The 20991-nt window shown below is 32.2% G+C and overlaps 1 protein-coding gene and 1 long non-coding RNA gene across 2 annotated transcripts in view; one reads left to right on the forward strand and one right to left on the reverse strand.

Annotated features, from left to right (window-relative positions):
* Nucleotides 1-20991, forward strand: part of LOC126735873 (enhancer of polycomb homolog 1) — a 72138-nt gene that overhangs the window by 23117 nt on the left and 28030 nt on the right. Inside the window, exons 5-10 of the mRNA XM_050439967.1 lie at nt 48-265; nt 5787-6033; nt 11047-11250; nt 11333-11523; nt 14613-14971; nt 17942-18370. Coding sequence (XP_050295924.1) covers nt 48-265; nt 5787-6033; nt 11047-11250; nt 11333-11523; nt 14613-14971; nt 17942-18370 — 1648 coding nt within the window. The remainder of the gene's footprint in view (nt 1-47; nt 266-5786; nt 6034-11046; nt 11251-11332; nt 11524-14612; nt 14972-17941; nt 18371-20991) is intronic.
* LOC126735875 (uncharacterized) lies at nt 5612-6870 on the reverse strand. The gene is made up of 2 exons (XR_007660534.1): nt 6743-6870; nt 5612-6019 (listed from the first exon to the last, which is right to left on the reverse strand). It is a non-coding gene; the product is annotated as an uncharacterized LOC126735875 (long non-coding RNA).

Consider the following 20991-nt stretch of genomic DNA (forward strand, 5'->3'; position numbering starts at 1 on the left):
AGAGTTTTGAGAAGTTGCTTAAATTGTGTTTTTTCCTACGTAATTAGCAACACCCCTTGATCCTCTCGGTTAGAACAGAGCATCGATCAGGTCAGGCCGCCAACAACCCATACCTGGCGTTTAGGCGTCGCACCGAAAAAATGCAAACCCGCAAAAATAGGAAGAATGACGAAGTTTCGTATGAGAAGATGCTGAAGTTGAGGCGGGACCTTGTCCGGGCTGTTACGCTACTTGAGCTGGTTAAACGAAGGGAAAAGTGCAAGAGGTGATAATCTTTATTAGCGCTGTAAAGAGTTTTTTCAGAAGTATAGTTTTTCTTCTACCGTGTACCGTAATAATCACGCATTTATACCCAGTGGCCCATGAAAAAGGTAACACTCTTAGGTTAGGTTTGTTGTGAGCGGGGCACCTTTTGTCCCTCCACTGCGATCCTAGATCTATTGTGGCAACACTCTTACTCAAACTTCTTTGCTTTTTAAGAAAAAAAAAGGAAATTTGGTATGTAACTGATACATAAACGCTAATTTTTTTACGTATGTTTTAACGTATATTACATATTACTTCTATTAGTATTATAATACTAATAGTTATTTACTTTATCTATCAACATTTTGTTTTCAAATATATGACCAGCATAGATTGGGAAGTTTTATTAAGCAATAAAATAACAAATAAAATAATAACTGTATTTTTTTATATAATATACTTATTAATAGAACAATTATTTATATCTCTAAAAAAGTGTAAAACTTCTACTCTTCAATCTTAGTCAGAAATTCGTTTGATTATACAGAAATAATAAATACATAAGAAGTTTAAGATTAGTGGGATACAGGTGGATTAAGAGATTTTTTCCTTAAGATATCAGTGTGAAGTTTTAAGAGATGCTTGATATGAACAGTACATTATTAAAATAGAAAACTCATAGAGCCATATCTAATATTCTTCCTAAAATTTCCTATAATGATAAGGTTAGTTGGGATATTAAGGAGACTGCAAATATGATTTGCTAAATGAATTTCATTGGTATACTCAGATGTTATCCAGACCAGATGGAATCCCAGCATTTTTTCTTAAACAGTCCTTGTGTTCAATTACAAGATCAATATGGACTATTTTTAATTGATGGAATAGGATATTAGGATTATAGGATTTAATGGAATAGGTTATTCAATAATTTTTTAGTTGGTTTTATTCACTCAATATTTCAATTAGTTCTAAAATAGAAGTTTCTGACTTGGGAATCTGAATTGTCACAAAATTATCATTTGAGAGCCATATTAATCATGTAACAAATAGGGCAATGAAGGTGCTTGGTTTCATTCAGAGGTCAACACTTGATTGGTGGTCAACTTTTTAGATGTATATTAGGGTTAACCAGAAAGAAAAATAAAAAATTAGGTATGAGCATTTTGTAACATAAAATCAAACTAAATGCATAATTTTGTTTAAAAGTATTTTGAAAAACATTTAGAATACCCTAAAAATTATTTAAATAAGATGCCACTCTTTTTTTCACACAATACCAAGATTACAATATGTAACGACATAACCAATTTAATTTGTACCTTTTCTCATTTAAAGCAAATTTATTTAGTTATTAGGCAGTGTTCGAAGATGCATATGTTTTGACGCTTAACATAGACATAAACGTTTTCTTAACCGCTGTTTGACAGCTCCCCAAAAAGTGTTTTCGAAATAGGTAATACGTTTACCACTAACCTAATGATAGCAAAAAGATTTATTTCCATGAAATGCATGTTCATTGTTTTCCTTAAGTTACAATATTGAGGATTTTGCAGCCCTAGAATCCTCCATCTCTGACAGCGACTTAGATGATGCCCTGTTGTTAGAAATAATTAATCCACCTATTAATAATATAAACCGAGCCAATATCTATGGCAGTTTGAATTTAAACAATTTATCCAACACAGAATGTAGACTGTATTTTCGGTGTGAGAAGACAGATATACCCAGATCGGTGAATTCCGACTTCCAAATGAATTTACAACTGATAGTGGACATAAGTGTTCTGGTCAAGATGGACCCTGCATTCTTTTAAGGAGATTGGCCTATCCTAACAGACTAAGTGATTTAGAACCCGTCTTTGGTAAATCACCTCCAGCATCATCCAAAATAATTGATTATATGATACATCATGTATTTGATAATTTTGGGCAAAAACTGTCTAATTTAAGAGATTTGCAATGGTTGAATTTTGATAGGTTGTATGCTAATGCAATAAATATAAAAGGCGTACCAATCCCCAATTGTTGGGCTTTTATTGATGGGACAACATGAGGCATATGTAGACCAAGTCAAACTCAAGAAGCATACTACTCCGGACATAAACGTCATCATTGTGTCAAATTGCAGGGTCTTACCTGTCCAGATGAATTCATGGTAAATTTAAAAGGTGCCTATGAGGGGAGAAAACATGATTCTACCATTCTAAGGGAATCTCAGCTTTACAACCAGTTTGAAGAAAGTTCAAGATTTCCCAATGGCGAAAACTTCATTGTTTATGGTGATAAGGGATATGGAATAAGGGAGTTGCTGTTAACCTCATTTCGATGGTCTGAATCCAGAACAGAGGGAATTTAATGCAAGAATGAGTCAGGTGAGAGTTGCAGTAGAGTGGGGTTTTGGAAAGGTTATTGCTGAATTCGCATTCCCAGATTACAAAAAAAAAAATCAGAAACTTCTGCAAAAAGTAGGTCTCATGTATAGTGCTGCAGTATTTTGACAAATTGTCATTCTTGTTTATATAGTAATCAAACAGCCCAGTCATTTAATATTAACCCTGTAGAATTAGAAGAATATCTGCAGTAACTGTAACTAATATTTTATGTATCAAATGTTTACTCTACAGTCATCTCAATATTACAAATATTTTTTAATATATGCAAAAAGTGTAGAGTTTTCTTAGCCAAATCATGTTAAAGTATGTTATAATTTAGTTTTTTGTGGGTGTTAAATGTTAATACAAATAAAATTGATAAAATTATAGATGCATTGATTTTTATTTACTTTTATCTCATAAGATCTAAAGTTTGATTAAAAAAAAAACATTGACAATTACATTTTTTGAAACTTTTTACATACTCCAAGATCATTTCTTTATTAAAGTAAGATATTTTGCTCGCATGTTCCTCAGAGTATGTAAAAAAGATTAAATTTTCAAAGTCTTAAAAAAAAGTGTTTAAACTACATTTATATGAAATTATCTTCAATACATTAACAGTTATAAAATGCCAAAAAACTTAACATAAACCTGTAATTTACAAAACAAAAACAGGTTAATGCCTGCAAATAAATTAATTTTACATAATAATTTTTGTCAATTCTCAAAAAAAAGGAACATTCACATATGTATAAAGAATTGAGAACTAAAGGCTTATCTACTACCTATTTTTGTGAAACCTTTTTTAAAAGGTCATTTACAAGTGCTTGTTGGGTTTTTAATAGCTGCATCAAAGCCTGCCTGTCTTCTTTTTCTATATCAAACTTTTCCTGCTCAAAAGCCAGTTTTTGTTTTTCCATTTCCAACTTTACTGATTATGTTCTGTTTTTTTTTTTTTTCAATTTTTTTTGTACTGCTCTGCCTTTTCTTTTATGACTTGGGCCTGTAATATACCAGATTAAAATCATAAGTTTTTTTCACTAAATGAAAGAATAACATAACAAAAAATTATTATAAATAATGGTTGGTATTAATCATAAAACTACCTTGAATGTTTGATTGGGTTTCTCTGTGAAATTCATTAATTACTGGGTGATCCTTTATTGGTATTGGAGATTCAATATTAATTGGAGATTGAGGTTTATTTGGAATTGTAGCACTCTGTTCTCCTGGAGACAAAAATATAGTAAACTCTATACCTAAATGTCTATATTTAATTTCTTTCTTAACTCCCAAAATTTGTGGAGGTGAAGGCTCTGCTGTATTTAAAGTTAATCAAAAATATAATTATCAAATATATATTCAATATTAGAATTGCTTGGGTCCCAATCAAATTCCTGCTGTTCCTATTGATGTTGATATGGAGAAGATGATGTCTTTGGCTCTATAACTACTTGTTTATCCAATTTAATATTTTGTTGTGTCAAACCCCTCCTCGACAATTTGCTTTTCTCAGAATTCTTGGCCTCTTTTTTAATATATTTTTTTTCTTTTAGAATGCCGTTAATAAGTTTTAAAACTTCTTGCAATAATCCGTCCAAGTCAGTATATAGTTCCTCACCTCCTGATCTAAAATCGTTTTAAAATTACAGAAATAATATTTCTTTAATTTTCCTTTTCTTTCCTCTCAAAATTTTTTAGAATTTACATGTTTCTTCATTCCTCTTACAGTAATATCTTTTCCTGTAAATTATTAGCTAAAATGTCCGTTAGAAGTATTTGGTCATCTTCATCATTAAATCCAACCCTACTTGAATTCTCTTCTTGGTCGTGGTCATTGTTACGCAAAATTAAAAAAATAAAAAACACATATTCTTCTTCCTGTTTCAGACAAAAGGAGACTAAATAAACTTGAATTATGAACTATTATTATTTGACAATAATGTAAACAATATTAATGCGCATGCGTTTCGCTAATGGCTATGTCTATCGTCCGTAAGATAGCGGTAGGGATATACGATAAATGACACTTCAAATGTCATACATGTCAATTAGTGGTTACCGGTGATACTTTTTAATGGTTTCGAAAACTGCCTATTGTCTGTCAATCCATTGTGCAGTTACGTGGCATCGGTAAGGAGGTTGTAAATAAAAAGTTGACTTTATTGATAAAATGCCCAGCGACGTGTGCAATTTCATATAGTCATGATCATAGAACACTGAACTTCCAATCGCGAGTCGATTTTCTCCATAGAATGCATAGCAACCAGTTAGGTGCGATTAGATCGGATCGACACATCTCTTTCACGTGACTTCGCCAGTTTAACCAATGAAAATATATTTAATAAATACAAAAATAACTTTAAATGTCATGTTCATCATTCATTTTTGTCTATATTTTGTAAACAATTGTCCATATAATTTTAAAATAAAATGATGCCCCCCGCTTAAATCTTCTTTTGCAATTAAGCTCTTGGCAACATCGAATTTTTTTTTCCGGATTCCTTTCGTAGACGCAGATTTGAAAGCCATACAATACACATCATATTTGGAAAAAAAACTAGGGCTCTAAAGTTATTGTTCCCATTGGGGTGCCATTTGAAAAAAATTAGTAAGTAGTAGGGGACATAATGAACAAACCACGATCAATTTTTTTATGGACGGGTACAACATTTAAAATTCAGGCAATTTCTCTTTAAACAGGAAGCGACCGAAGGCAATCGTTTATGTAACAGAATTATGAATTTGTATAATAATTGTGTTCCATTTATCTTGGGCCACTCGGTGCTTATATTGTTGTTTGCAAGAAGAAAATATTACTAAAAATTCTTTTTAATAAAATGAATGTAACTATATTATTAATCTTTTCGATAAGAATTAAATTTATACGAATATCTTATACAGCACTATTTTGGGATTCAACAATTTTCATTTTTCTGTATTTTAGTGTAGAGTATAAATATTTTACGCACTAGATAGAGCATAATGTATGAAATAATTTAGTATTTTTGATTTTCTTTTAAGTATTCTTGAGTAGTACAAAAAAATTTAATGTATGTTACTCGTGTGTAAAATCTAATTTTTTATTAATTTGAACTGTTGAAACCCATATTTGTAAAAACTATTTCACAAATTTTTTCTGTAAATAATTTTTTTTTCACAGAGAATTTGTTCATCTGACGGTGGAGGTTTTCGAAAAACGGTTCCAAGCTAAGGATTACAGCGGGACAGTGGTAGCGGAAGCAGCTGCATCGAAGGCCGCTTTGGCTGCAGCAGCAACGCCACGACCTGCCTTCACTCCGATTTTCCACAACCATCATCATCACTCGCAATCGTCCACGTGGGCGGATGCAGTTGTGTCGCAGGCGCAGCATGCCGCCGTGCAGCACCACAAAACTAAGGAGGACCAGGTATGCTTTTAATATGCGTAATGTTTGAAAACACATTTAGTTTTTATTAATATTAACTTTAGAAAAAACTTATTACATTGTTACAACTAAATACACAGTGAGTTTTTTTGAGTTATTCAAAAAAGTTCATACAAATTCATACAAAGGTTAGGAAATTTTAGTTATTATAAATTGATAAAGATTTGTTTTGAAATACATGTTACATTATACAGTTAAAAAGTTATGTTTGTTATAAATGGAAACCGTATTATTTTTTTATTTTTTCCTTCATAGATAATTTTATTTTGATTCTAATGATGTTCCCATCACATGCTTTGATTTGTTTTAAAAATAACCATATCATGTATTAAACATAAAATTTCATATAAATTTGTATCAATCTTTTTCTTTTAAGGCTAGTAAGGGACCTTTTAAATATAGAAAATCGATAAATAGCTGTTTCTCGCCTTTTTTTTTAAATATCTATTAACAGATTGTCAAATTTTAGAAAATTTATTATTTTTTTTTTATTTATTTATTTTGAACACTTCCCAAAAACTTCAATATTTTTTCCCATTTAAACTTTTTTGTCATTACTATTAGCATCTGATATACCTGCACCAAACATGAAAAACTGATCCTATATATTCAGTACATAAATTACAGTAAATATAAATATTTTTATTTCCATAAGTACATAATAAGCATCCATAAAAGTTTAGGGACTTACAATGAACTTTCAGTTTTTCTTCAGTTTTATTATTTATTTACCTCATTTTAATATTAAACATGTATAAGAACAATGCGTAAATTTGTCTGCAACAAACTCCTGCAGAATGTTGTAAAAGTGACAGACAAAATTAATGTCAACCTGCACAATTTTAAAGGTTATACAATAAAATCATGTCATCAGCCAAGCTGTCGTTATATATAATATAGATAAAACTGTAAGAGCTTCTTGATTGAAAAAATGAAATAATTGAAGCCAGTTAAAAACAAACATGACTGTTGTAAAATATTTTAAATCAATTTCTCAAATATTTCATTTCAATTTCTAAATGTGATTCTGTTATGGCCTGGGGGATGTCTTTGTTGTATTTAAGATATCATGGGAATTGGTTGGTGTTGAAGATTTACGAGCTTTGTAGATCTCTTGCTTATGATAATAATCCTCTATCTCTAAAATGTGTTCCTTAAGCTGTTAAAAATGTTTATATTAATCAAATTTATTTCACTATGATCCGATATGCGATAATGCTGTAAACTTTATATCCATATTAATAATTTAATATTATTTCCTGTAACGATTACCTAGTTCAGAATGTTAAAATTTGAAAGTTCTTTTTATTGAATAAGTTCAAGTTGTATTGTGTTTTTCTATATGAAAAAATAATTTGAGTGTCACTTTTAATCCAATCATTCTGCTTCTCTTCTAACAACTTCTATCATGCCCACTTGCTTTTCCACTTACAAACATTATGTTTTTAAATGCATTTGGTGTTTCCGTTTTTTTTTTTAATGAGACTATTTAGCTTATGAATACACTTTTTAAATAAACTCTCGAATTTGAACCATGTACCTACTAACTGTTTCCCTAGAATCTAAGTCACTCTGTTTATAGTGTCCCAACCAATTTTAGCCTGACCATTATGTAAATAGATATATTCATTTATTATTAGCTTATTATTGTGAAGTCTTATCAAATACACTCAAATCACTTTACATCATAGATCCATATGACTTCCATAGAAATTTTATGGAAAGATTTTCATTTTGGTAAGTTTTTACTTTAAAAATTATTTTTATCCGTTTAAAATTAATAAAAGTAAAGTTATTGGTAGATCACAATATAGTTCCTAGTCTATTTAATAAGAATTTAAAACTTAACATGAATTAAATGATCTTTAAAAATTAAATGATCTGAAGCCCTTTCATAAGAGAAGACTTTTATAGAAGGCACAGTTTTTTTCCAAGACGTTTCAAGCGTATTGTCATATCCCTCGAGCAAAGTGCAAAATAATTTTAAGAAATAAGCATCGCGGGATTATTCATTAGTGTGCGACCCCACATAAAGGTAGCGGAGAAGGTGGCGGAGAGTACTTTTGATCCTGGCTACACATGTCGCTGGTTTGGAAGGTTATTTTGATTGTTGTTCTTCAAAACTTAATACAAAATAGCCTTATGCCGGCGAAAATATCAAACAGATTTGAACGCTTCGCTACCAGCTAGCAAGTACGCGTCTTTCATCATGTATGTGTGACCATACATATTTAAGCAATTGAACGCTCCGCTGTCCGCCTTATGTGTGGCCGTACACTTAGAGGGACCAGGCGGCCGCCGAGGTTCCGGTAATTTTTTTTTAAATAAGAAACGGAAATACTTTTAACAAAAGAAAAATTAAAAGTTACGAGTCACTTAAATAATTATAAATAAATATATTGCGTAACTTCACAAAGATAATTTACAATGTGAATTTATTACGTTTTAAAATAGCAAGGCGCAGTTTAGCTTAAGGTTAGTTACTCTACAAAACCTGGCTAACCCATTGAAATCAACTAACTTTAAACTTAAAATACTTCGATATCTAACTATTATTATTATTATTTCGTCAGTGACAGAAGCCAGTTGCTTACATCTTTACGAAATCCATTTATTGAGTTTCTAGGATAATCTTAGTAACATCACAATACCCAATTATAGGGTGGCCCAGCAATAACATACTGCAAGTCATTACAGGGTGGAAAAGAACTTTTCAGCAACAAAAATAAAAAACTAGAAATATTTAGGTAGCGCTGTGGTTATATTTAAATAGGTTTGAGCAATATTAAGTTACATGCATTTGAGGTAATTTGAATTTTAGTTAATGTGTTCAGGTAGGAATGCCGCGTAACCGATGCGATAATTAGATCTTAGTTTTTGGCTTTAATATCATGTTTTTTTATCTTAATCTTAATAATAATTTGATAGACCAATTATTAGAGGTTATTATCTATTTAAAATAACATGTGTTATTGGAAGAGCCCAGACAAGGCCTGGCAAGGGTGGTAATTTAAAACAATTAGTTTTTCAAGGTTTTGACACTATGTTAAAGTAATAAGTACCTAGACAAACATCACCTAAATACAAATTTCGTTTATCCTTAGGCCGACAATCGCAGCAGCGACTTGTATTGTAACAAATATTAGATCTTTTAATGAAATTAACCATGAATAGCTTAAAAACTCAATACAATCTTAGAAATGGGAAGAAATTCTATCATGTCTAGTCCCGCCTCTGAATGTAAAATCAATTTCAAATTAAACAATTCGCCTTAAACCCTGAATCATTCCAGGCCTGCTAATTTCAATTGTAAAAAGAAATGAGCTTCATAAATTATGTATTCGAAATCCTTTAGATGAAAATTTTCATATTACTTACAAAAGTTATAGAAATATGCTAATTAAACTTATTCGAAGTACCCAGGCTAACTACTATAAGCAACAATTAGAAAGTGCTGGAAGCGATTCAAGGAAAACCTGGGACATAATCAAATCAGCTAACAATGAATGTAAGATAGAATCTAATATTCCTTGTATTAAAAGTACTAATAATCAAGAAATCACTGACCAAAAAGAGGTAGCTAATGAACTTAATATGTATTTTAGTTCTGTTGGTTCTAAGCTAGACAATAAGATACATAAGCCTAATAATGTTTGTGGTGTGATCCGGGAGCAACAAAGGGAATTTCCATCCATGTTTTTGTCCCCTGTCACCGAAAATAAAATTGTTAATGCTGTTGCAACTTTAAAGCAAAATCCTCTACAGAACCGGATAATTATAGATCCATTGTGCTTACTAGTCCTATCTGCAAAGTAATCGAGAAATGTATAAAAAAAAAACGGTTGTGCAGTTTTTTAAAAGCTAATAGGGTCTTGTCAGAATCACAGTATGGATTCACCGAGGGTGTAGGTTTGGATGATGCTTTGAATCAAGCGTGCACTTTTATTACATACTATTTTAATAACCGTTGGAAACCTCTGGCTGTCTTTTTGGATCTTACCAAGGCGTTTGACACTGTGGATCATCGCATCCTACTAAATAAATTATATAATATTGGTGTTAGAGGAATTGTAATTGACCTATTTAAGTCATATCTTATAAATAGATCTCAAAAGGTAAATCTGAAATCAGTTTCAAGTTCTTAAAAGTGTAGGATTTGTTATAAGTGTGCGATGCGGTGTTCCACAGGGTACAGTGCTTGGCCCAATACTCTTCTTAATCTACATTAACGATCTTCCACATGTAGTTCCGAAAGTAAAAGTGGTATGTTTCGCCGATGACACAGTTCTGTTATGTAAAGGGGATTGTTGGAATGAAGCTTTTAAAGGCTGAAAGTGCAATATGTAGTGTTCAAACGTGGATAGATGTTAAATCACTGACAGTAAATTTCAAAAAAAACTAACTTTATGTGTTTTTCAATGAATATAGTGGGATTACCAAGCAAGCATGTTCTTAGGATTCATACCCAGATTGTAAAATGAATATTGACTGTACTTGTTCTGGCAGCATCATAGTGATTATGTTCAAAACAAACTAAAAAAATTAATATATAAATTTTATGACTTACGTAATATACTCAGTAAAAAAATAATAAATGTGTACAGCTAGCTGAATCATGCCCAAGCTAATGCCTAACAATGAAACTGTAAAGAATATTAATATTATACTTAAATATCTTTTAAAAGTTATTTTATTTAAATTCAGATTGTTTCCCTCCAACCTTTTATTTGAACAATCTGGAATATTTACTGTTACCCATCTTTATATTAAAAATGTGCTTAGATTCTCGATTTGTAGAAACCTTTTAAAACATTTATTAGTCATAATGTTAATGCTAGAGCATACACATCTAATAATACCCATCCCCCTTTTTGTGTAACTCCAAGATGTATAAGATATATAACTCCCAAATTATTAAAAATGTTGCTGGAACAATTTAAAAACAAAAAGAAACACGAACATGAGAAATCGACTTACAGTATCACATTTTTACAGGTAATTGGTGGAAGACGTGAAAAACGACAGTACAAAAAACGAAAACACAAACCACTAAGTGGGCGAGCTGGGGTATTAGAGGGTCTCTCTTCCGACGAAGAGATTCCGGGACTCGTCCCCCGAGGACCTACGCCAGAGCCCGAAGAACCGGAAGACGAGGGCCCGTTCGCTTTTCGGAGGAACCAACTGTGCTCGTACCATAAGGTAAGCGAGCAAGTGTATTACCTGATATCATTTGGTTTCGCATTAATAGCGAATTCGAAGTTGTATGTGGTACGCTTTCTAGCCTCGACCCACTATGGGAAACTGGCCTTGGTGCGCGCCAGAAGAAAATGGCGGAGGCGACAAGCGGTTTCGGTTTTCGTTGACCTCACTTTCGAATCGAAAGTGTGTCGGGTTCGCGAGGCGGCGGGTTGGCCGAGGCGGCAGGATCATACTTGATCGCGCCTCCACAGATTGTGATGAGTTTTGGCGAGGGTAAGTAACAGTATTCATTTAAACTTCAAATAACATGACATTACATTACAAATTATTTATTTATTTATATGACAGAGCCATTTTACAGAGAAATTTTTAAGAGAAAATAATGCAAAAAAAATTAATCATCGTCATTCTAATATACAATTTAAATTGATTAAAGGTCAAATAATACCCCAAGTTAAACATAATCAAAAAGTTTTTAAGGCCAAAATAAAAAACTCTGTATTGATTTTTACGTTAATTTTATGTAACTACATTGTTATTCTATTTAAAAATTAATCGGTTTACAAAGACAGATAAACCAGAAAATGTGAATTTTGTTTATTCATTGTTTATGATAATAAGTGCTCTAAGTATTGCCTTTGTGCAATTATTGCAATTTTTAAGTGAACCCATAGATAAAATCTAAGGATAAATGCTAATAGATAAATGATAATGCCACTATATTAGTCTTCTTCGGCCGATGTATCTAGGTTAGCTGTTATGTATGGTATAATGATTATAACAGCAAGGTTTACATTAAGGAGTGGATTACTGATAACCCTATTCGAGTTTTGAAGAGGCTTCCTCTATTGCTTTTATACTTCCATCCCAATTTCACCACCACGCATTTTATGGATTATTATATATTTTTAGATTCAATTTTCCCAAAAATATATTTTGCATTAAAGCTCCTGAATTAACTCATCTTAAAAAAATAATCAAAAATGAAATTTATTCTTACAAATAAAAAATCAGGCAAGTAAGAAGAATAACAGTAATTTTGCTAACTGCCTAATTTAGTAACGCGGAGTAATTTCTTAGTGCTGGATTGTTAGGCCACAAGACTGAAGATGTTTTTTTTTTTTTTTTAATTTTGCTTTTCAGAAACATGGAGAACACACAAAAACATGGGCTTGTCTATTTTTATTTTTTGAGCACATAAATTGAAATATGGAAATATACATGGAAAATATAAATGGAAAATATACTTTTGGGAATGAAGATTCACTATCTTTATTCCATTCTCATCTTATTACTGACCATGAAGTTTTAACACTGGGAAGTAAAACATGTGAATCATGGGTGACAAAAGGTCTAAAGGTAGGCTCTAGGAACATGAGGTGTCTTCATTATATAAGAAAGTTTGATCTTACTAATCAGATCTAATATATGCTAATAAATATCAAAGTATATACTGAAAATTAGTTAAGCTTCTTAAACAAAAATATTTTGAGAATACGTAGCTAACAAGCAAAAGGACACCCGCAAGGTTGTTAACTCATTCAGTATAATTTAGATGCAAATATTATCAACTCTAACTCTAATAGTGAAGAAATAGTCCATACTTGCAGTGGAGTCGTAGGTTAAGATAAAATGAAAATCCTTCAGTCTCCCTCCACTTATTTATTAAACATTTAGTTAGATTAAAATTCCCTTCATGTTTCGGACACAGTGGTGTCCATCATCAGGAGGTAAAAGGTTTAAAATTGGTAACAGGCACCCGCCCCAGGGTTTGAATACATATGAAAAACCCTCTATTTATTACTATTGTTTTTAATTTTTATTTGTTTACATTCTGATGTTGTTGACAACAAAAAATCAAACTCTAACTCTGTTTCTGTCCAACTTTCTACTAAAATATCTTATACTAACATTGATCCTTTAAGCTATACAAGACATATGTATGTCTGTCTATACAAGAAACCTTTTACTTTGCTCCTGCATTTGCTGAGGAAATTATTTTATCTTTAAAGAAAATTAAAAATTAGCATTTTTAAGGCTGGGATGGCCTGTGGTCATTGATGAACCGTATTAAAGAATCCTTTAGGGGAAATTTTCCTTGTACATATTTTAAAAAAGGCTTTGGTACTTTCAATATTTAGGCAGGATGAGCATCGACCATAAAAATTATAGGCTCATCTCACTGTTACCAAGTTACTTGTTAGCAAATTATTAGAAAAGCTTTACAAAAAAGGAAAGTGGCCTTTTGGAAGCCAGTCATGTTTTTAATAGTCCATAGTTTGGTTTCGAAACTTGAAGCTCAATGATCCGGAGGCTCCTGCAGTAGTTTTCTGTGATTTGGCAAAAACTTTTGACTGTGTATCACATCAAATACTGATGGGAAAGCTAGAGGCTTAGAGACTAGAAACTTTCAATATGAATTATTTTTCGTTTTTTTATTCTTTTTCTATCTTATTTGAGCTATATCGAACAAAAGTAAAAATTAAGCAAACAGCTTTTAATCCCCTTTTCAAGTAGGTCTTAAAACTCATTTCTTTATATTTATATTTCATGAGGTTTTCTGCATCTCTAGTTTTTTTGCTATGTGTATACATTGTGTTTTGTTTTTACTTAGTTTTTACTTAGTTTTTACTTTGTTTACAAGAATTTTATATTATAGATTGTTGTTAAAATTATTTTTAAGTACCCAAAGTTTTCATTTTTAAAGTCAATTTTGGAAGTGAACTAGCTAATCTTTATACATATTAAAGTAAAAAGGTTCCTGCAGAGGAACGGCAGTCAATAAGTTATCTTTTGAAACAAGATTGGCATTTTATTTCATGGAGAAAAGATCTCCTAAGAAAGTATCTTCGTTAGTTGTATAATTGGTGTTATACCGTAAATAACTAAATTTTATATGTTACACCCATATGTAAAAATTTGAAAAAAGTAATATGTAGCTTGTTTGTTTTCGTCAGTAATTCATCCAATTATGTACAATGTTTCCGAATCATAAAAAAACTAAATCTTTATGTAGGCATAGTTCTTTTTTGTAGGGAATCAGTTATATACCTTGATTAAGTTAAGTTAAGAGTTAATCAGTTAAGTAACTAATATGGTGTTATTTGTATGAATTGAAACTAATTCTCACCTGCATAATATAACCAGTACTCCCTCTGTATTTTTTGATAGAAGTTTTCAAAATATATGTCTTATTAGGATTGCACAACTGAGAAAATTATGAATGTTACGGAATACAATTTTAATTCAAAACCATTTTCAATTTCTAAATAAATTGCGGCTTATTTTCCTGTAATATAAGACCCTTATATCGTAAGACCTATGGGAAAGTAAAACGATTTATTAATGTCTTGAAATTTCAGACTAGATTTTTCCATAATCGAGCCAAAACCTAGTACCTGTATCAAGGACGACCCGTTGTCTGTGCGACTTAAAGAGGAAGAGACGCCGTTATGGACTAAAAACAGTACAAGTACTTATAATAAATATAGTGCGGTATCGGCAAGCAGTGGTAGTTCGTCAACCTTTACCCTTCCTAGTTTTGGTGGTGACTTTAGTAGTAGTGCAGTGACAGTGAAGATCGAACCGGTGGATGAACAAACTAACACGACAGTTAAGCCAGCGGAAATGACGGGAGGCACAAACGAAGACGATTCTGTGGAATATTTGCGGGCGTTGCGAAGGGATATGTTACATTTTAGACCGAAGACACCGCCCGAGGGTATGAGTTTATTTATTAGATCACGTAGTCTTAATCGATCTTAAACAAAGTTAATTAGCGTTTTTAAAATTACCTATCACATTAAAGTTATTTTAATTTTTTTCTTGGTATTTTAGTTATGCCTTGTTTTACAATAGACTTTTTATACAAGGTGTGTCATGTAGCAGTAGCCAATATCAATTTTCTTATTTTAGATAAAAGGCTTCAAATATTACTCCATTTTTAGTTTCAAAATGAAATTCCAAAAAGTTTGTGTGTGTGTCACCTCCATACCATACTAAAAATAAATATTGTTTACTTAATAAATAGTAAAAATGCAAAAACACTTGTTAGTAGCTTTTGTTTGAAGATCAGGAAATCAAATCAGTAAGTATCATACAACAACTATTTTCAAAACATAAGTCAGTCTGACGGATTGTTCGTTTGTCTCTCTGCGCATTTATATTTAATAAACGCATTTCTTTTAACTAAATTGCGGATTGGAGATCAGGTGTGAATTCAGAAATGCAGTTGCTACGTCATTTCAACCAATACATCTTGATTTGCCTCCATTAACCCAAAGTACTCTAAATAAAATTGAAAGGCATTTCAGAAGTCATGGACGTGCTTTGACTGAATGTTCCTAAAGAAAGACCTAAGTCGGTAAGCAAGGATACAAAACTTGATATTCTACTTAAGAACCAGGACATATTACTAATACCAGCAAGACAAATAGCTGGGGAGCTTAATTTATTTTTCAGTAAAAAACGGGTTCAAATTTTATAATATTCTTAAATTTTTTAATCAATTAATTGCTTAAGAATGAAGAGGCATTGTACCTCTTTATTTTTCAATCTAGTGCAGAGTTATCAGGGCTGAAGCAGCCAGATGGTCGCGAGGGCAGCGCTCCTGAACTAAACAGAGTCCCTTTGAAGACCTTTGGACTGTCCTGGGATTTCATAAAATGAATTAGGAAGAGACAGTCAGATAATGAGCCTGCAAAATTAACCACTTCTCTCCAACAAAATCAGATAACCACTTAAGTTTTCTTTAGTTTCCCTAAGAAGAAGCCATGATTGACTTGATCAAAAGCTTTAGACAAATCTATATAGATCAATAGACAACCTCTGCTATTGATACAGATACAGTACTCAAGCTAATTCAATTTTCAAAATTAAAAAAATGCATAATATTGAGCTGTTCATCTGAATATGTCAATGAAAAGCACTCAGCAGATATATTTCCTGTGTACTTAATATCCAAGCCAACCTTGTCATTATAGGTAATTTTAGAAGGAATATTAAATTTGTCTCTTTTACTTTGGATCTGTTGAAATGTTGTTTTCTTCTTCTGAAGTCTTAAATAGAACTTGAATTACCAGATCCTAAAAGTTAAGGATTTTGTCTTTTTTGAGAAAAAAAATATGAAACTGTCATTATGTTCATAATCAACAGTCAGACTAAGATACCCCACCCAGCTTGAGGCAAGTTATAATCTGACAAATAGATATAAGAAATATTAATAGAATTACAATGGGCTACATATAAGTATCATGAGACTATAGAGACAGTATATAAACACAGACAGCAAGAAAAGATTGATTGTTGCTGTCTGTGTTATTAGTGTTTATATGTGAATGTTAAATAGACCTGATAAATATCAGCTTCAATAGAGGGAATAATAATTTTCTGTGTGCACAAATATTTTCTAGCTGCAATCAACAAACCACCCCCATGCACCTGTATTTATACCTGGCTCACGGTCACATCTATATAAGTCATAATTGAAGTTCCCTTCATAAGCATCAGAAAAATCAGATGTTAGGTAATGATATCATAATAATGTTGTAACAGCAACAATGCAACTTTCTTCGGTCTTTCCACATTTGTGTTTTTTTTTCGAAATAACGCTGCTCCAAAATTTTTTTGGTCGTTCACATACCATATCTCGCTTCTGAGAAGAAAAATAATAGTGACGCGGCATATATAGGGTGTTTTCAAAGTTGAGTCATTTAATTTAACTGCTTGTATATCAAAAATCACCTATATTAAAGTTGTATAATAAAAAACATTATATATTATTATGAAAATTATAATTAACTCTTATTATGAAATCGCCTATATAAGGTGATTTTTGGTATATTAAAGTCGTTTGACGAGTTCTAGGTGTTAAAATAAATGACTCACCTTTGAAAGCACTGTCTAAACGAAAATAACGCTAGAATACGAACTTTAGACGAATTAAAGACACTTATTATTTTTTCACCTTTACAGGTCGTAATTATGATGTTTTTCCTAAGCAAAGCCTAGTTTGCAAAATTCTTAAGACCCTGACAAAATCGCAAATAATAAGAGCAGCTGCTAAGATAAATGAGTGTCTCAATTATCTTATCAGTACCATTGTCTCGTAATTGAGTGTCTCCAAAGGTTCCAACCATAGAACTAAAAAAATTAGTTCCCTGGATATTCACACATTAATCAAATAGTTATGGGACACCCTGTATGTAATTTCGAAAGGGTTACAATATTTTCTGCAATATTTTCTATTGTTTGGTAACTTAGGGTTCTTAATGAGACTTGTCTGTACGAAGTATCAATTTTCAACTTTTGTACTTCGTAAATGAAAGTAATTTAACTGCAGTTGTTAATCTTTATTAAAATTTTTGGTATTACCCTGATTAGCAAGAAAACTAAATATATTCCTTAGAGTTCAGGATCCTGATTGCCCGGAGTTCGTTTTTATCTTGACGTTTTCAAAAAATAGGCACAATGTTACTACGTGAATTTGGATTTCGGCAATTTTCTGATTTGTCGATAAGCTAGTGACTACTTCGATATAGACCGTGATTTTCTCCCCCGCTATAAGTTATATGTTGTTCTTCTAAATCATGATAAATTACCTTTAATTTTAATAATAAGTAAATAAAGATGCTTAATAGCCACTAATCTTAATAGTAAGTAATAGTAGATTAATCTTTAAAAACGATTGCAGGTTACGAACCGCCCTGTCACCTACTCCCGCCCGACGATCCGCCCTTTGCAAATGACTCCTTACCATCCTTCCAGATGGAAGTGGAACCGGTCGACTCCAGTTTGTTCTTGCTCGATCGCGGGCCCTTCCTTACCGACACCTTCGAGCTGGATCGACGATGGGCTGAAGAACCGCCCCAAGATATATTCGAGGAAAGTCCCGAGGACGAGAACGCCGCATGGCGAAACGTCGGCGTGTCATGTTTTACGCTCACGGATGCTGGTGGTGAGAGGAAAGGCAGATCAGGTGGTCCCGACGACAGCGGTAGTTTTTTTGATGAAGATTTGGAGTACGATAGTCTAAGTGGAAGGAAAAATGATTTGATGGACACATCGCAAGGTGGCCAGGAAATCGGGAGTACCAACGGATTGGTCAGCTTTATGACTGATGGTAAGTGGTTCTGATTAAGTTTTATCACGTACTTAATGTCTTATATAGAATTATTAATTTTTGCTGCCTGCAAGGCAATAGTTGGTTATTTTAAATTTAGTTAGTTTTTGCCTTCCAAAAATTTCAATAAAAATATCTTATCCTAAATCCTGTTCTCAGGATTAGCCATCATTATGCACTTCTGTCTTAAGTGTCGTAAGGCTTTTAAGAGTCTTCCCACTGATGGTCAGAAAAATGTCAATACAAGATTAACATCGGCAGAATCTCTTATCAGTGTAAAAAAAGTTAAAAAAATAGCTCATGCTCAAAACTGAGGTACTTGAGATGATTGTGACATCTGTTTGCCAAGTTGTACGTCTAAGCAAGAAAAAGCAATCACATAATAAACAAAGACCTGTTAAGATTATATGCTTTAAAGATTCTGATACCAATCTGAAACTGAAATCCAGTGGAGTTCAAATAGAATTTGTCAAAAATACCATAAAGTTTAAGTATATTAAGTTATCACGTAGAGCAGTTTTTTTTGTGCTGTTCCGGGTGCTTAATACCTACTTTATCTTAGGTACTGTTTATATCGACCACATTCTTCTAGGGACTTTTATAGTTGGTACTGTGAGTCAGTTGAATATATATGTCAGTTAAATTCAAAGCAATATATTGTTTATTTGATGCCTATAACGTTCCAAAGGCTGTGCGGTCTAACGATAAATAGGCACAATGAATCAAGCTTTACTATATACAGGGTGCGTCAGCAAGGCGTACGGCTAGAATAGCGCGTAATCTATTCCGAATGGAAAAAAAACTTTGCGACATGGTTAAAAGGTTGACAAAAATCTACAAACTAAAAATAATTTTACATAAACAGGGTGCGTCAAAAATAAGTTAAAATAATGTAGTTTTTTTTAAATGGAACACCCTGTATTTAATGGCGTTATTTTTGACGCACCCTGTAGATGTAAAATTATTTTTAGTGTTTAGATTTTTGTCAACATCTTATTGGGTTGGGTTGTTTTTTTGTGTTGCTTACTTTGTACTTCTAAAAACGTAGAAGTCTTTTTTTCCTAAATGTCACCTTCATTGATACAAATCTAAGGAAAGATCCTAAATCTTCCTGGAATATATAAAAATGACCAAATACTTAATCACAGCCTTCTAAATTCTTTTATTTTATGGTCAGCATTAAATAACCAGGGTCCGTCAGATTTCTCTGGTGACATTATTGATAATAAATATCGTAATATGAATTGCTCTAAGATCGCTATAGTAGAGATATACAGGGTGTTTCCTAACTACGGTACGAAACTATACAGGGTGAATCGTTAGCTCGTTTTATGAAAAGAAGTTCCTATGAACGTATGTCGGGTGTTGCTTTGTTTCTGAGATACAGGGCGATGAAGGTTCAAAAAAATTACGGTATTTTAAAAATACTATAACTATCCTGAAACCGATTTGGTTGAAATTTGGTGCAGTTATTTGAAGTTATAAGACGCTTATTTAGCTGTAACTAGATTGAAATTATTAGGTCCAGTGGCGTGTCAGCGGGCACCACATGCTTATTGTTGAGAAAAAAACAAGGCTAATAATTGTTTTGCAGCTTTTTATTTATTTTTGTATTTAAGCAACTAAAAATACAACTTTTTCGTATCTTATCTTATTATCTTCATATCTGGCTTTGTTTTCGAGAAAAAAAATGTAAAGTATCTTTAACTCATTCTAAAAATTATCCATGGACGACAACATGAAATAAAAACCAATTAATTCGATAAACAATTTCGACCTTAAAGTACATGAGCAAAATGTACACCCTCCAATGCACGACTTTTTGGTCTCTTGTGTCTTGTTTACTGTGATAATAAACATTCAACTTCTACGATTTTTATTATCAGATTTTTGAAATACAAGAAAATAACAAATACATTGCTTCTTATGACAAATAATTGGCAAGTCCATTCAAGTACCTCCTTTGTACCTACCTGCTTTGGAGACCAGCCGACAGTGATAGAATTGCTATAAGTAAAATTCAGCTGTCAATTAGCAGTGATTCATTACTCCATCATGAATAATTTTACTAACCATGAAATGACCGACATGCACTTTATTTATGGATTAGCAAATGGAAATGCGGAAGAAGCACGAAGAATTTACCAGGACAGATATCCTAACAAAGTAATTCCATGTGCAAAAACATTTAGAAAACTACATGCAAGATTATGTGAAACTGGGAGTTTTAATAAAAATATGGGTGGTGGAAGACCAGAAACTATAACAACGCCGGAACTGGAGGAAGCTATACTTGATGCGATAGAAGAAGATCCTTCCAATAGTATCAGGAAGATTGCACTGCAGCTTGAAGTCAGTTCAAAAACCGTTTGGGAAGTTCTAAAAAGAAACCTTCTGCATCCATATCACATACAGCGTGTACAAGCTCTACTGCCTCTGGATTTTCATCCAAGATTAATGTATTGCAGGTGGTTGATTCATACGATGGCACACAATAATAATTTCCTACCAAATATTTTATTTACGGACGAGGCAAATTTTTCTAGAGATGCTATTATGAACGATCATTTTTGGGCCGACGAAAATCCCCACGTTATTAGAGAAACTCATTTTCAGCAACA

The sequence above is a fragment of the Anthonomus grandis genome, chromosome 5, assembly GCF_022605725.1.
Source record: "Anthonomus grandis grandis chromosome 5, icAntGran1.3, whole genome shotgun sequence".
Lineage (NCBI taxonomy): Eukaryota > Metazoa > Arthropoda > Insecta > Coleoptera > Curculionidae > Anthonomus > Anthonomus grandis.